The following is a 16174-nucleotide window of genomic DNA, read 5'->3' as shown; positions in this document are numbered from 1 at the left end:
AGTTGGGCAAGAATTTAGATGCTTCATAAAAGCAGCTAACAGTCTTTACTCGGATGCATGAAGAGTTTCATCATGTGCATTTAAAGGAAAGGTTTTCATAGCACCGGACGGCGATAATTTTTGGTTTGCAACTTTTTAATTCCATATTCCCATACGAGATTCTGACTTTACTATGCACGACTATGTTTATTGGCCTAAAAATTATATAGTTAGACTTGGACAAATAGAGGCTGCAACTATTATCACCGAACCAGTCATGTAGCTTTATTAAGTAGGCATTTGCCATTGTCTGTACGCTGCATAGGGAACTAGATTAAAAAATATGCATCATCCACGTATACAATTAGTTGCGGTGATTGTGGTATATTAGCTATATCATTTATTAAGCAGTGTATATAAGCTGTATGTCACATTTAAAGAAAAAGTTACAATCTATTGACTTTAAGAATTGATTATTTTCATTTGGGCTATCAATTAATTTACAAAAATTGCAATATAAAAAAAATAAAAAGCCAATTTATGAAGTTGACAATGTTGCAACAGAACATACATTTAAAGTTTCATAAACTGCAACTTTGAGACATTTGTAGTGGATAAAATTCACACATTGTGCACCGCTATGTAATGTAGCACTAATGTGCGAGTAAGACTTCTGCCAAACCGTTGTAAACATTACTACCATTTTACGAGAGCTGTAAACACGGATATTTGTCGTTTGCAGCGCTCCAACAAATGCATTTCAAGAACTGCGATATCCGTTTTTGACGCCAGAGTTGTGGATTTGTAAATTTCAGTTGTTTTTCTTGAACTCGCCAGCTCTTGGAAAATATTGTAAAAAAATATCACTATGTTAAAAAATTCTACTTCCCAATGTCACTATAATTGTAACTTTCTCTCAACCACGCAACAAATTGCATTCACAACGCTTTAACCCTTTTCACAAAAACAATGCACAAGTGGGACCACTTCCCACAGGACATTCGTTACCGCATCACATCCGCTGTTCTCCGGGCTTCTGCACAAGTTCGCATTCTAGCACCTACGGAACTTTTCATTACCAATCCCACTTACTATGTTGTTTTGCGCTACTATGGCTTTTGGATATTCATCCTTTATTTTTGTAGTTATCTATGCCCTCTACACAATAAGTGGCCTAACTGTAGTGACAAATGAGATTCCTTTATATACCTCTGCATGGCCTGCATGAAACTACCTTGTACGGGCAGCATGCAATACCTATATAGATTATTGACGGATGTTGCCTCCAGGCAACATACAAAAAACTTTTTGCAGTGTTTTAGTATAGAGTACGATGCGTGTGGCTAAATATCATCGGCGAACACTAAATGAGGCAGCAAGCACTGTTTGCTGGTTTAGAGCAGGAACATGGGAGGAGCCAGAAGTTTGGCACAAGACTCTTGAAAGCAGGCAAGAGGAGACTCACCGATGCATGATCTCCAGCCGTAGTAGCATCGCAGACATGATGTAAAGCAAATGAAGGTACACCTATGGTTCACATACAAGAGCCGTCTGTACAAATTCCATGTGAGCCACACGTGTCTTGGGGGTGAAGCCCGCTGCAAGTTTTCAGCCTGCCATTTCCCCCCTAGTGATTATTCCCCCCTAGTGGTGAAAAAAGCTTGCGCAATGTTTTTTCCTCCGTTTTGCATATTCAGATAAACATATCTTGGGGAGTATTTTTTTGTACGCCATCATTAAACGATTAAGTTCTGCACTAAAACAAGGTGTGATCTGGAGCTGCAGTTTTCGCATAATGAACACAGTTGTGACACCCCCCATTATCAAGAAGTTACTCCTGCAACAGCCTCTGGCACACCACAAATCTAGCTGTGAAGTCCCTGTAGCAGTTCAGAAAACGTCAATAGGCCCGATTAATTGATTTAACCTTGCAAAGACCCAAATGAATAGCAAGCCGTCACTCTCGATATTAAAGGGGTGAAACACTGTGACAAAATCATATTTGTGTCTATCTGAGACCACAGGCATATATGTTTCACTTATTTTACCAAAAACTTAATAGTGGTACCGAGGATGTTCTCACAATCACAGAATCAGCCAATATCTGTTGGTCGGTCCAGGTGCCTGCAATGATAATGCATGCAACCTATAGCTTTTTTTTTTTTTTTTTTTGACACGAGATTGTATATTCCCTGCTGTATGCAGGTCAACATTTGGCTCGCATGTTCACCAGAGCCTATTCTGCAGATTGGCAACGTTTTCCTACCACATTGTAAAAGTGCTTCAGGGCCCTTTTAAAGGCCACTATCCATTTATAGCGTAATTTGATTTTGAAGCTTGTGAACAAAAAAAAAACTATAGCTTACGTGCCTAAATTTCAAATAATCTATTAAAGGGTTCCAATTGACCAGATTAACCATCAATTTTTAATCGATGCCTACTCGTTTCTTCCAAGCACACACACACTCCTGAATGAGGAAACGTTCAGAGCCATCCAACCAGCACGCTTCGAAAGCTACTGTCACATGTTCCAACATTACTATTACTACCATTATTATTGCATTAACATTACCGGGCAGCCCCAATGAGAAGAGACAGCAGTTTTGCCAAGGAACAACACGAGTAAAAAAGACGGCGCCATTTTTTTTTAATAGCTTGTGCTGTTGGGAGATGGAATTTACACCGACAGATCAGAACTGGATCATTTGTCCCTGAAAAGAAAGAAAGAGCAGACATTAATACTGAGCCATGAGAGACAAATTTAATGCCTACAACTACCGAAATTTGACAAGTCTCCACTCTGTGCAAATTACAAGGCAAAAATAGATGAACGATGGCTATATTTAGTGGAGGATTATGTTCACTCAACGTCATGCAACACATACAGCTTAACGACACTTAAAACACGAAATCTATTTTGATTGGTATTCACACTACTGTAAAAAAAAGCAAAATAAAAGCAAAAAAATTTAATGCCTTCAAATTGCACTTCACAACTGTAGCGCCAGCCACGTCGCCCAATTACACTGCATTTTGATGTTTAGACATTTCGGCTGTCTTTATGAATGAGGAGTTGCTGGACGTTGCCAGCCTGAGCCTTCATTCCATCATCGACAATACGCGCCACTGATTCATTTTGTAGTATTTTCCAGATTCTAATATGCCCCTGAATCAAGCGCACATTCTTTCTATGTGTCCAAAGTATAACACTAACATAGAAATGACATTAAAGCTCTTGAAGCAAGTAGAAACCTAACTACACTCAATCTTTTAGCAAGAAATATGGGCAAGGGTATAAATATGTGATGCACAATGAAGGCCGGTTTCTGCAAGTCACCTTCGCCGCAATACAGCCATTTATGCAGTAAAGCATACGAATGCCGTGAACACGGTTTCAGTATAGTGTCCAATTAAATTGCCCAGGCAACTTTTGGTCAAATTATTTTTAAAAAAAGAAAATAAAAAAGCTGGGTTTGAATCTGGTAAATACCGTAATCGGACATTGTCAGCTATGGTTATTCCTTGAAAATCTTCCTAGGGCAGACCGAAAATAGAAGTTTTTGACAGAGGATGTTCAACGGCTTCATTGTCCCTAGGCTTCGCCAGAGGTCGCCAATGGGGGAATCGTACGGTTGTATGCATCCTTTCCCTGCTTTACAACTTAGCGGTTTGGCTTGCCCTGCTGTTTAGGCATGGCCCACAACTGCTGAATTGACTAGGCTTCGCCAGTTTTTGTTTCGAGGAACCACTGGCGATGCATCCGACGAACACGCCAGCAAACTTACCAAACCACAATATTGCTACTTCAGCTCGACCTGGTAGTCTAAATTGGTGCACAGTCATGCAGGCAAAGGCCTAATTATCCAAACGCTGCAATGTGTCCGAAATTTCAGTTACCCTTGCACATTATTACATCTACCAAGTGAGTGGCGATGGCCGCACAACTGTCCAAATAATCAGTTGGTGACTCTACCACATTTGTGTGCATCACTTGCCCCCTCCCATTTCGTCCACAATAAATCCAATGTGCATGTTGCCCGCGCTGACGCGAATAAAAGGAAATGGCAGCGCCATTTGTCACCCCTAGTAAAAGGCTGGCGTCACCGCAGACAACTCTCACATTCTGGACTTACTGTGGACAAAACAAGTAATGCACGCAAACATATTGAACTGAACATACTGAAGGCACCATTCCTATGCAAAATTTTAGCGCAGACAAGCCGGTAAAATTTAGCCGGAATTGTCGTCTGCACCCAGCACTCCTGCGCAGGCAACCCTCGCACACTCGTCAAGCAGCCATACCTTGCGCTTCTTGTCGCCGCCAATCTCGAAGTGCTTGCAGCGCTTGATGGGAAGCTGCTTGCGGTTCTTGCACTCTGTGCACTCCATACGCAGCACAATCTTCTTTGTCGTCTTGGCCTGCACGGGAGAGCAGACGGCACCGACGTTAGCAAAGCACGACGGCTAGACGTAGCAATAAGGGCACAGCCAGGCAGGTATGCACTTTACAATGTGGCCGCTCCGGACACATACGTGTGAACTGGCACGCACAACACAGCCAACCAGCAATACAGCAGTTCGTTGACGGGTCAGACAACACTAATGGCACAAGAGCAAAGCCCTTTGCTGCCGTTCAGAGAAGAACCTACAATGGTCCCTCTCACTGCACTAACCACTCACTGGCAAGAAACTAAATGTTTTTAGTTCAGAATGAAGAATTACTGAATTTTCCACGCCGATTGAAGTTGAAAACTGGCTGTTCATGATGTTCTTGGCAAGTGATCTGTCACGAGTGTTCAAAACTGTCGCAAACTTTTGGCCACCTGGCGATGAGTGAAACCAAGCCGTGCAACCGAGTCGGAGACCGTGGCCTCCAAAATTTGGGGGCACTCCATATGCAAGTGAAAAAAAGGTCCTGGAGGCCACTGCACTCCCACGTTCTACTGCTGCCAACCCTGTGCATTGGTTGAGTGCACATTCAAGCTAAGATGGGGCGATACTATGAAAGGTGGTATGAAAGAATTGCAATCAAAGGAGTCATGAACATGGCTGTGCTATTTAAATTCTCCATACAGTTCTCCTGTATCGTTGTTCTGTGTCCAGTATCGTGTTCCCCTGCGATAATTCTCCTTGCAGGAACGGTCGAAATTGATCAAATTATTTGGCAGCTCGAATTAAACAAAAAGGTAAAAAGCGGCGATACTCCTCGCCGATTTATTCGGCAAAGTGCATTGTTTGTAGCCATTCTCGCTTGCAACGTGCTTAAAAAAGCATGTTGCACAAGATGCTAATATGCTTGAACACCTTGGGGCCTTTTTCTCACCATTGCCCCCAAGCGGAAAGACCAATTCTACGAAGTGCCGACCAGACTCAACATCCGCTGTGCTCAGGCATACAATTGCACTATCCGCACAGTTATCATTGCAGTCATCGCCGCTCTCGTCGCTGCCAATCGTGCCCCGGTGTCATTGAGCATAAAATATAGCTGGTTGTCAAAGGCCTGCAAACTGCCACTCTGGCGAGTGTTCACAAATTCCTCAAAGGAAACGGCGCCGAGAGCTGGGCAAAAATCAGCGTCTTAGGTGGGAGGCAGTTTTTGCCATTTTCAGCGCATTCACAGGCCACTGGCATTGACGTCAGACGCAGTTTCTATTGGGATCGTGAATCCGCACTTGAAACTATTTGCAACCGAACTGCTATGCTCAAGCAATCATAGCATTGAGCAGAGTAACTTCATAGTGACACGTGTACTTGTGTTACCGGGCGACCACGTTTCACCGCCTAACACATGTTATCGCACAGCGCAGGACGCCCCTGCATGTATCGGAAGTTTCTGAAATGTTATCGATGGTTCCATCCGATGTCTGTCACCGAACCTTGTGTAATCTGATTGCATGTATGCGCGGCACGAATAATGTAGAACATTGTGGAAGACACGCGGGTCTCAGCGATTACTCTGGAACATTTGACAACTGATCTATAAAAGCTGCCGCGCTTGACCCGCTGATCAGACTTTCGACGATCGCCAATTCTGTTCACCGCTTTCATTGAGCGTTCAGTGTAGCCCGTTTTTTCTGGGAACAGGCATTGACACAACTAAATATGATGTCGAGTTCAAGTGGGAAACGCCGCAGGCCGATGCATTTCAAGAACTCAAACGACGCATGCAGTCGCAGCCGGTAGTTGCACACTTCGACGAATACGCCGACACAGAAATCCACACTGACGCCAGTAGCCTGGGCCTCGGTGCCGTTCTAGTCCAGAGGAAAAACGGACTTGAACAGGTGATAGCTTACACTAGCCAATCGCTGTCAAAAGCGGAAGGGGGAAGGCAATTATTCTACGACCGAAAAGGAATGCCTCGCCATCGTTTGGGCTACAGCCAAGTTTCGCCCTTATCTATTTGGCACGCCATTCAAAGTCGTCAGCGACCATCACGCGTTGTGTTGGCTAGCGAACTTAAAGGATCCTTCCGGACGACTGGCGTGCTGGAGCCTCAGACTACAAGAATATGATACCACTGTAACCTACAAGTCCGGACAAAAACACTCTGATGCCGATTGCTTATCACACACCCCCTTTGAGCTGCCGCCAGAAGATGACAAGGATGACGCCTTCCTTGGAATAATAAGCGCGGAAGACTTCGCTGAACAGCAACGAGCAGATCCGGAGCTAAAAGGCTTCGTCGAGTATTTGGAAGGGAGCACCAATGTTGTTCCTAGGGCATTTAAGCGAGGATTGTCTTCATTCTCGCTTCAAAACAACCTACTAGTAAAGAACTTCTCACCAGTCCGCGCTAACTGCCTTCTTGTTCTTCCATCAGCGCTTCGTCCAGAAGTACTGCACGCCCTGCATGACAATACGACCACTGGACACCTCGGATTCTCCTGGACACTATCAAGGATACAGGAAAGGTATTACTGGCCGCGCCTGATCGCTGACGTTGCCCGTTAGGTCAAGACATGCCGAGACTGTCAGCGATGCAAGACACCACCGACAAGGCCAGCGGGATTACTAAAGCCGATCGAGCCTCCTTGCCGACCATTTCAGCAGATCGGGATGGACTTGTCGGGACCCTTTCCGACAACAACCAAAAATAATTGGATCGTCGTGGCGACGGACTACCTCACCCACTTTGCTGAAACAAAACCTCTGCCGAAAGGTAGCGCAGCCGAAGTGGCAAAATTCTTCGTTGAGAACATCCTGCTGCGACATCGCGCCCCAGAAGTCCTCATCACCGACAGAGGAACGGCCTTTACAGCAGAGCTCACCCAAGCCACTCTGTAGTAGTCAGACAAGGCACAGGAGGACAACTGCCTACGAGCCACAGACGAATGGTCTTTGGTTACTTATTTTTTTTTTCATATCACACAATACGCTTGATACTACAGTGTACAGTATCAAATTGAAGAGCGAGAAAGTCTGTCTGACAGTACTATTCCCAAACATGCTTATTAAAAAGGAGTTTGAAAAAAAATCTAACATTGTAGAAAAAAAGAAAAAGTAATATAAAACCGTCCCTGTTGCTCCGTCATACATTTTCAACACAAAGGAGCTCTGCAATAGTTCAGCAAATATAATCTTCCTATGCAAAAAATTTCTTGACATATGAAAAACGCTAGCTCTAGTAACTAGCCCTAGCGCAATGCCAAGGTCGACCGCCAGCAGTCTTTCCGCGTGAAACTCGATTCCCTGCATGGCCGCCAACAAATGATCCTGACCGAAGGATGTTAACACCCTGCAGATAAGAACCGCGACCTTTAGAACATGGAGGCTATCTTTATATCAGCGCACAGCAGCTTTGAAACGGTTCGACGAAGGCAACAAAACTCCGTTGTAAAATCTGGCAAACCGAAGTTGTCTTCCGCGTCGGTGCTGCTTTCAAGGTCCAAAAGCTCACTCGCAGCACTGAAATCGGTAGAGATGCGACGTTTCCGGGCATGAGCGGCGCCGATGCCATCTTTGAACCCAATGGGTGCCCAATCGTGCCGACCAAACCCCTTCTCTGGAGGTGCTTTAAAAATCCTTGCACAGCAGGAAAAAACGAAACTGGCTAAGAAGTTCCTACGTGGCCCAATAAATGGTGCTAGACGCTCGTGGGTGCTCGGAAAGTGGCAAAATACGAACTTGCAACCCTCAATAGCAGGCCATCAATGGGAATAGGCATGGACAGGAAAGGGATACTGAAGGGCTTCCAATGAGGCAGAAGCAACTTGAGAAAAAGGAGTGAAGTAGTCGACGTCTGCGATTCTAATGAATTGAGGATGTCAATTGTGCGATTGCACAGCCTGATGGGGCACTTGTCAGCTGACAGTACAGTTTCAAAAAGAAAGCAGTTTCGGTTTCACCAAATAAAAAAAAAGAAAGCCAGATCGCAGACAATATTGACGAAACATGAGCAGGCACTCTACCAAGTTGGCAAATAACATGGGGACCACTTGGGATTTTTCCCTCTGAAGCTCCAAGCACAACCAAAATCTCTTCGTCCTGCTGGATAAGCTCGCCAAGTACGCCAGCCTTGGTAGTGCTGATGAGAGACTCGGTTCAGAGAGTGGACGACCACAAGGGATAGTAACTGACTGGGGAATCATGCTTCAGATTGAGGGAATTCAAGGGGTTCATTGCAAGGAGAGAGGGGCCCGAGAGCAGACGGAAAAGAGACCAGCGGGTGCAAAACCTATGCAGAATACGACGCAAGAAGAGCTGTGATGCCAGGTTGGACACAAGCTAAAAAAAAAAGAACAAGCCCTCCATAAACATTCACAGAATGCCGTGCCAGTTACTGCCCAAGTACGAGCGAGAGTTCTATGGCGCCACTTTGCACTGACTGAAAGTTTGATGTGGTGAAAGGCAAACTTGCCAGTACGTGAATGTTGAAATTAGTGGATCGAGAGGAAGCAATTAGCATGCATCTTTCATTCGGAGCTTGCCCTAAGCATGAGCCTTTTCACGGATATACACGCAGTTTATTAATGATTATTTACCATTAGGCACGACAAACAAGCACCCATAAACTTGTCATAGCAAAGATTAACAAGCAACGCAAATGTTTCTTTTTTAGATCACACTGACTTTTACAGATATCTTGGTGTTTCCTATTTTCCCTGCTTCATGAACTTGTCTGCTACAAACGTGCTCAAAGCAAGTACTCCTCGGGCATCCTCCGAATATCGAGATACTTCGAATGGAAGTTTCAGAGACCGATCCGTAATTTTATGGAAAATGGGGGAGAGCTGGCAGGTAAGAGAATGTCAGAATCCACAGAAGGCTGCACAACTAAGACGGAACAAAGCCGGTACCATAAAGCATGAGAAAGTTGTCTGTTGTACACCAGAGAGGACAGGAAAGGCTGCAACTCATCAGAAGTACTAAAAGTTAGGGTTGCCAACCATGGTGTGTTTAGTGGGACAGTCCTAACTCTTGAACATATGTCCCGAGTCCCGACATAACCCTGTCGTGGCAGGCCAAATGTCCAGACTTTTTCTCTTTTCTACTAAATAACCAATTTTTATACCTTTTATACAACTTTATAATTCCCGGCAGCTCAGTTTCGTACTTTTTGTCTTCTCTTGCATTATCATAAAGGCAGTTTTTTTTTTGTGGTTTTAGTTCTGTTGTAGGCCCTGCCAGCTCATGAGAGTGAAATAATCAGAAGAATAAGAATGGGCTGGGGTGCGTTTGGCAGGCATTCGCAGATCATGAACAGCAGGTTGCCATTATCCCTCAAGAGAAAAGTGTATAACAGCTGTGTCTTACCAGTACTCACGTACGGGGCAGAAACCTGGAGGCTTACGAAAAGGGTTCTACTTAAATTGAGGACGACGCAACGAGCTATGGAAAGAAGAATGATAGGTGTAACGTTAAGAGATAAGAAAAGAGCAGATTGGGTGAGGGAACAAACGCGCGTTAATGACATCTTAGTTGAAATCAAGAAAAAGAAATGGGCATGGGCAGGACATGTAATGAGGAGGGAAGATAACCGATGGTCATTAAGGGTTACGGACTGGATTCCGAGGGAAGGGAAGCGTAGCAGGGGGCGACAGAAAGTTAGGTGGGCAGATGAGATAAGGAAGTTTGGAGGGTCAACATGGCCACAATTAGTACATGACCGGGGTAGTTGGAGAAGTATGGGAGAGGCCTTTGCCCTGCAGTGGGCGTAATCAGGCTGATGATGATGATGATGATGATGTAGGCCCTAACCATTTACAGTACCTGTAAGGTACTGGTAGCCGTGTTAACCAGGCAACCGCCGTATCCACTTCATCATAAGTTCGAACGTGGCAAAACTAAAAAAAAAAAATTGGGTACCATTGTTTGCACGTATAGACTGGCAGCTCCTGCCAGTCTCTTGTGCGCTCCCCTTGTTCCCTTCCGTCCTTCCTTGTTTGCGCCAAAGCGATCATATTTATGGTCTACTCAGCAGTAGCAGCTCCTGGCGCTGACAAGGTTAGTCATTGCCACCCCCTCCCCTCTCCTGACTTTCACTCGAGAGCTGGCCAGCTTAACCAAGGTCGTCAGTTTGTGACAGGGCTACTCTTATTAGATGTGACAGGCCTACTGCCACCAGTGAACCAACTGCTGCTGGAGATGTTTGGAACGTTGCATGACAATGGCGCGTGCAGCCCCCTGCTAAAGCCATAGAAGGGGAACCTCGTGTATGAGTGGCATGTTGCAATAACCATGATTCCAAGACCGTGAACTTGCATGTAAAGTGCAGTGACAAACAGTCATGTGCAGATAGAACACATAACAAGGGTGCTAAGTACGTAACGAAACAGAATTTGTAATAGATCACCAGATAATGGATTACTAGCGCTGCCACCAAAGGCAGGGCGACAAACTGTCCTACGGAGGCAGCGAAAAATTTATGGGGTTTTACGTGCCAAAACCACTTTCTGATTATGAGGCACGCCGTAGTGGACGACTCTAGAAATTTCGACCACCTGGGGTTCTTTAACGTGCACCTAAATCTAAGTACACGGGCGTTTTCGCATTTCGCCCCCACCAAATACGGAGACAGCAGAAGTCCATGCAAGCAGCACTACTTTAAGTTGGTAAACACTGCTCAGCTTTAGAGGGAGCAAAGTAAGCCAGACTCGTCAAGCCTTAATTCTTCAAACAATTGCCAGTGTAGCTATTCTGCAGTTGTGAGCACGTCTTAATTATGCCTGACCCGTGAGTGCAGGGCAGTCTTCCAAGCTGCAAAAGCACCTTGTTGCTCAGCATCCGCTCATGCCGATACAGGAGCGGCGCACCATAATGAGATAGAAATACGTATCTGCAGTAAGGGGAAGTGGCCAAATGTGCTAAAAAAGGATGTTCGTGCATGCTTTACACTAGTGGCGCTACTAATTATAAGAGCGCAGGAGTCACACTCTCACCTTCTTCCTGAAGATAGGCTTGGTCTGACCACCATATCCCCTCTGCTTACGGTCGTAACGACGCTTGCCTGCAAAGAAAAAAAAAAAGGAGTTGTCTATCACACGCATGGCACCAACTACACTGAAAAAGCATGGCAGTACCACCACAACTGCAACATCTCAGTCATCTGACAAAGTACTGGTAACAAGTAGGTCATAAAGATTAAGTGAGCAGGCTTCCACAAGGGTCCAATTTCTGCAATTACTTGGAAATCTTCCACAGGCTATGCACAATTGTTCCTGCAAAACAATTTGCAATATAAGCCATGCACCTTATGCCCCTTCCAAGGGCGTTCCACGTATTTCAGTATTGCAATTTTTTTGTCTTCAGAAATTCATCTGAGGCTTAAGATAGAGCTTGTAGCACCTGCTAAATGCTTGAAGGACATATGCCGGAAGCATAATATGTCCAAGCTGCCACTACTGAAACAGTGCCTCGCTGCTGGCAGCCTGGTAAAAGCAAAACCATTGAGCTTGCAAAGTGAGTCTTGTACAGCGAGGCATTGCATGGAATTGAGTTTTCGGGAATACACTTTATAAAATTTAATTTTTTTTTATTACCAGTAACCAGCCATGGCATCAGATTACAGCCCACCACATGCCAGGATCGACCCGGCTTTGAGTCAATGCCGCAGCCACGGAGCAAAAAAACATTCATGCACAAAAAGTGACCACGGCTTCCATAGGGCACGACCGAGTCAGTGACCAACAAATGTGCCGATAAAAACGTTTGCCTTGCCGTGGTTGCTTAGTGGCTTTGGCGCGCAGGGTGGAATTCCATTTCGGTGTGGGCAAAATGCAAGAAAGCCTGCGTACCGTGCATTTGGCGCCCGTTAAATAACTCAAGCTGGTCCAAATTAATCCGCAGTCCCTAGCTACAGCAACATAATTAGATTGTGGCTTGGGCACGTAAAATCTCAGGAAAAAGGAATTGTATATTGTAGTTAGAGCAGTGCTTTGTATGCTGTGCAACACTTTTAGAACATTTTGCAGTTACTGCCAGTGTCTGTGTTACCTTTCGCCTGCTCTATCCACATGACTGCCGTTGCATGCTGCCATAACACCATCACTTGTACAAAACAAGTATGAAGCAGTTGTGGCAGAGTGAATTCAGCGTCAAGTTAAGAATACGCACACGCACGCCAGTCAAACGCAGTGTCCAGCTTTACGTATAGTTGGCTAGCACAGATGTCGTCCTAGCCACTACGTTGGAGGAACACCTCCGCAAGATGTATTCGTCATGTTACATGCAACTTATTTATGTTTAGAAATTTTTACACGACGTCGCATGCACCGTGATGGCCCAGTAGAGCAACAACCATCGTGTCGATGTGCTCGACAACTGCACACAATGAAACTAGCACCGAGAAAACAAAATTCTCCGCTTTTATGTGTCAAAACTACGATGCAATGGTGAGGCAGGCCATAAAAGGGGGGGAGCTCCGGTTTGATCTCGAATTCATGACCCGTTTTTAATGCGCACGCAATGAACAGCGTGCGAGCGTAGCTGCAGTCTGCCCACATGGGACTGCGGCCGTCGCGACCGGCGTGGAACCTGCGATGTCATGCTCAGCAGCGCAACACCATAGGCGCTGGGCTGCTGCAGCCAACATGGCAGGGCATGCCACTCCTCGTGTCGCCTTCCCTTTTGCTGGCTTCAACAATCAACAAGCACGGCAAGAGAAACACACAGGCCGTATTGCATGGACACGCTAACCATGCTTAGCTTGACCCTTGATTACAGCTAACTGCAGCCACATGACTTACTTCACCGAGTGCAGCATCTTTGCACATTCAGACAAAGTTACGCCCTGCGTGTAATACCCCTGACACACGGGCACTCTAAAGTCCTTTAGGTAAGGGGACATCTACCGGAAAGGCGTTCAAGCGCAGTGACACACGACAAAGGAGTATCTCCTTTACGGCAAAATTCCTGTTCGGGAAAGGAGATCGCGCAACTACTTTTCGAGCGGAAAAGGAGTTACTCTTGCACACAGCGTGCACAACTCGTCAATAGAAGGAAACCTGCCATACAGTGCCAATAGGTATTTTTTTTACCTTGCGAAAATGTTTTAATTGTTAGCGGTAATACAATTTGTCGAATAGTGAACATTTCCTCTAGCTATACTCTCAAAAGCTCGCATAATGTCGCTAGTGCTGCCATGTTGAATTCCGGCAGTGTCGTCGTCCTTTGCTGCGCGCATATGGTGTGTTCACGTCGCGAGATGGAGACTGCACAATCAGCGCCCGCAGGAAATATCCAGAAGAAACCACAGTTGTTGGAATAACATATTGAATAAAACGCGTTACGCCTGCGCGCACAAAGGAAGGGACGACAAAGACGTGAAAAAGGACAGAAACGTGGGCATCACCAGAATAAACAGCACTCACAGCAAAACACCGGCTGCACATAGTTGCTGGACCAAGTTAAATGGCTGCTAACAATGCAAAAACGCGAATAAAATAAACGACTATAAGCATTATTAGCCATCAACAATGAAAAAAATATATTTTTAGGTTCTACAATAGCTAAGTGTAATTAAATACGGAGCTTTTTAAGAATGTTTTCTCTCTTGTGGCTTTAACAGCCAGCGCTATTTTTCCTGCGGCGTTCATCTGAGGAACTACCTAAAGAAGTTCAGTGCGGTGCCGGGTGTCATAGGCGCAACTCCTTTCTGCAAAGGGTCCTTCAGACTAGCAAAAGGGCTTTACTGGAAAGGACTTTAGTTTTGCCCGTGTGTCAGGGGTATAAGCCCGACTAACCACTCATACCTCTCTCTTGTTCAAACATTTCGCACTATACACCTTTGTAACCTAATGGGATACCTGCTCGTCCATCTGCCACCTTTCCATGCTACTGACTATGGCAATTGGTAGCCAAGCATCAGCGTAACTTAAGTTAGTGTGTTCGTGTAGCTATGGCATAACTTAAGTCACACGGCTTGCAGATTATGGCCGCCGACAAACCTTTCAAATTTAGCCAACCAAAAAGAAGCCCGAGCAAGGCTGCATTTGATTTGTGAAGAATGACATTCACATTTATGGCAAAAATAATTATCTGCATCAACGAGACAAGAAGCCTCGCGCAGCACATGCTGGTAATGGGCTGCCACATCATTGCACAGTATGCTTGCGCGACAGGTCGTCAAAAAACTCGCAGCACGGTTGAATTCCATTTCCTACTGCGGCTGCAGTGATGCCATAGTTGGGCTTGAAATGCCGGAAGACAATTTACAGAACAACTCAGTATGCAAACAGCCAAAGTTCTATTCACGCTTTTGACAGACTTGTCAGAGTATGTAATTGGAACTTGACAGTTGCCGGATACATTCACTTTTGGAAAGTGACGTGTATGATATGCAGAATCAAAGAGGAAATGATCACTGCAATAGTCGCAAGGACTTGCTTTGACAAGGTGAACTTCAGCGACTTTGAAGTAACTGAATGTTCCAAATCACGTATTTGACTAAAACGCTAACACCTAATGACACCAAATGTAGGCTTCCAGGCTCGTTGCCTCAGGAATGTAAATGTATTCATGTAAAAGTGCTAGGCAAGTTCACTTGCATGACGTTGCAGCATTTAAATAGGCGAGCGCTCTGGGACTTTAACACAAACATCCACTGTCAAACGGTCCACTGAATGACTGAAGCAGAAAATTATGTTGAGATTATTTTAAGGTGACTAATCATGAGTACTTTGGTGGAAACACCGAACTGCAATACGAAGCAAGAGAACCATTAGGATCAAGTTAATATTAACATGCATGCTCAACAGTTGACGAATGTTCGGAAAATATAGGTCCAGTATTTTTTTTTTTTCTTTTAAAAGACGCTGAGCAGAATCGTTGAATGCGTTTGACAATCACATGGTCGAGTTCCCGAAAACGGCCAAACTCAATTGACGTCTGCCAATACTTCCCATCAAAATTTGTCATCTCACTTCGCTAATGATTGACGCAAGCAACGTGACGAATGCTCAGGTAAGGCGCAATGAAACTCACCTTGGGCGTACAGGGAATCTTTGCCCTTCTTGTATTGTGTCACTTTGTGCAGGGTGTGCTTCTTGCACTTCCCTTTGCAGAAAGTCCTCCTCTGTTTGGGCACGTTCACCTGGCAGGCACGCACACGCACGCACACACAGGAAAGAAAAAAAAAGGGGGGGGGGAAGACACTGTTAACTCAGAGCAATAATCCTGTGGTGAAGCGTCGACGGATCACGTCAACTCGCAAATATCAAACAACCCGGCGACTGCATCGACTTTAGACAAACTTGGGAGAGCTTCCTGCCAATTACATTAGGCAACGCAAGAGCACCAAATAATAATAACGCCCGCGAAATGAGCATAATACATGACTACCACGCAAGTCGGGTCTAGTGCCAGGCGCTCGCCGCGTTATACGGTTTCACACGCGAAAAGTAGCATAATTACAAGTTCCTACCATAATATTTATATACGAAACAAAAGTTCGAGGATCCCTTTACAAACACTTGAAATGTGTGGCCGCGATGGACACAAATCAACGGGATTAATTACGATTAATACACGAGCCGGCGCGAGAAACATACACGCTTACCATGGTGCCACTGTCTAAAGAGGAAGTGGTGTACCACCGTTGCTAGGACGTCACTACCGGCGCAACACAAAACGGGGGTAGCAAAGGGGGAAGGCACTAGAATCCTCGTTGGCAGCTTCGCTTTGGTCATCATTGGTGCACCAAAATTGGCCTTCAAGTCTCGTTGTTTTATTTTATTACGGGTTTTTGCACATTTTT

General features: G+C 45.2%; 1 protein-coding gene across 2 annotated transcripts; it reads right to left on the bottom strand.

The window, feature by feature from the left end:
- Positions 1-2602: 2602 nt before the first annotated feature.
- RpL36A (ribosomal protein L36A) lies at positions 2603-16062 on the bottom strand. 2 transcript variants are annotated; one of them, XM_050190976.3, is made up of 5 exons: positions 15977-16062; positions 15403-15511; positions 11361-11428; positions 4282-4398; positions 2603-2690 (listed from the first exon to the last, which is right to left on the bottom strand). In XM_050190976.3, the coding sequence occupies exons 1-5, from the start codon at positions 15977-15979 to the stop codon at positions 2670-2672; spliced, it is 318 nt and encodes a 105-aa protein (XP_050046933.1). In that variant the 5' UTR covers positions 15980-16062; the 3' UTR covers positions 2603-2669. The 2 variants fall into 2 exon arrangements, with proteins under 2 accessions (XP_050046933.1, XP_050046934.1); XM_050190977.3 differs by lacking the exon at positions 15977-16062 and adding an exon at positions 15842-15866.
- Between the last annotated feature and the right edge of the window lie 112 nt (positions 16063-16174).

The sequence above is a fragment of the Dermacentor andersoni genome, chromosome 10 (genome assembly GCF_023375885.2).
Source record: "Dermacentor andersoni chromosome 10, qqDerAnde1_hic_scaffold, whole genome shotgun sequence".
NCBI lineage: Eukaryota > Metazoa > Arthropoda > Arachnida > Ixodida > Ixodidae > Dermacentor > Dermacentor andersoni.
Note: the sequence above shows the minus strand (reverse complement) of the source record. Positions and strands in the feature narration are given on the sequence as shown.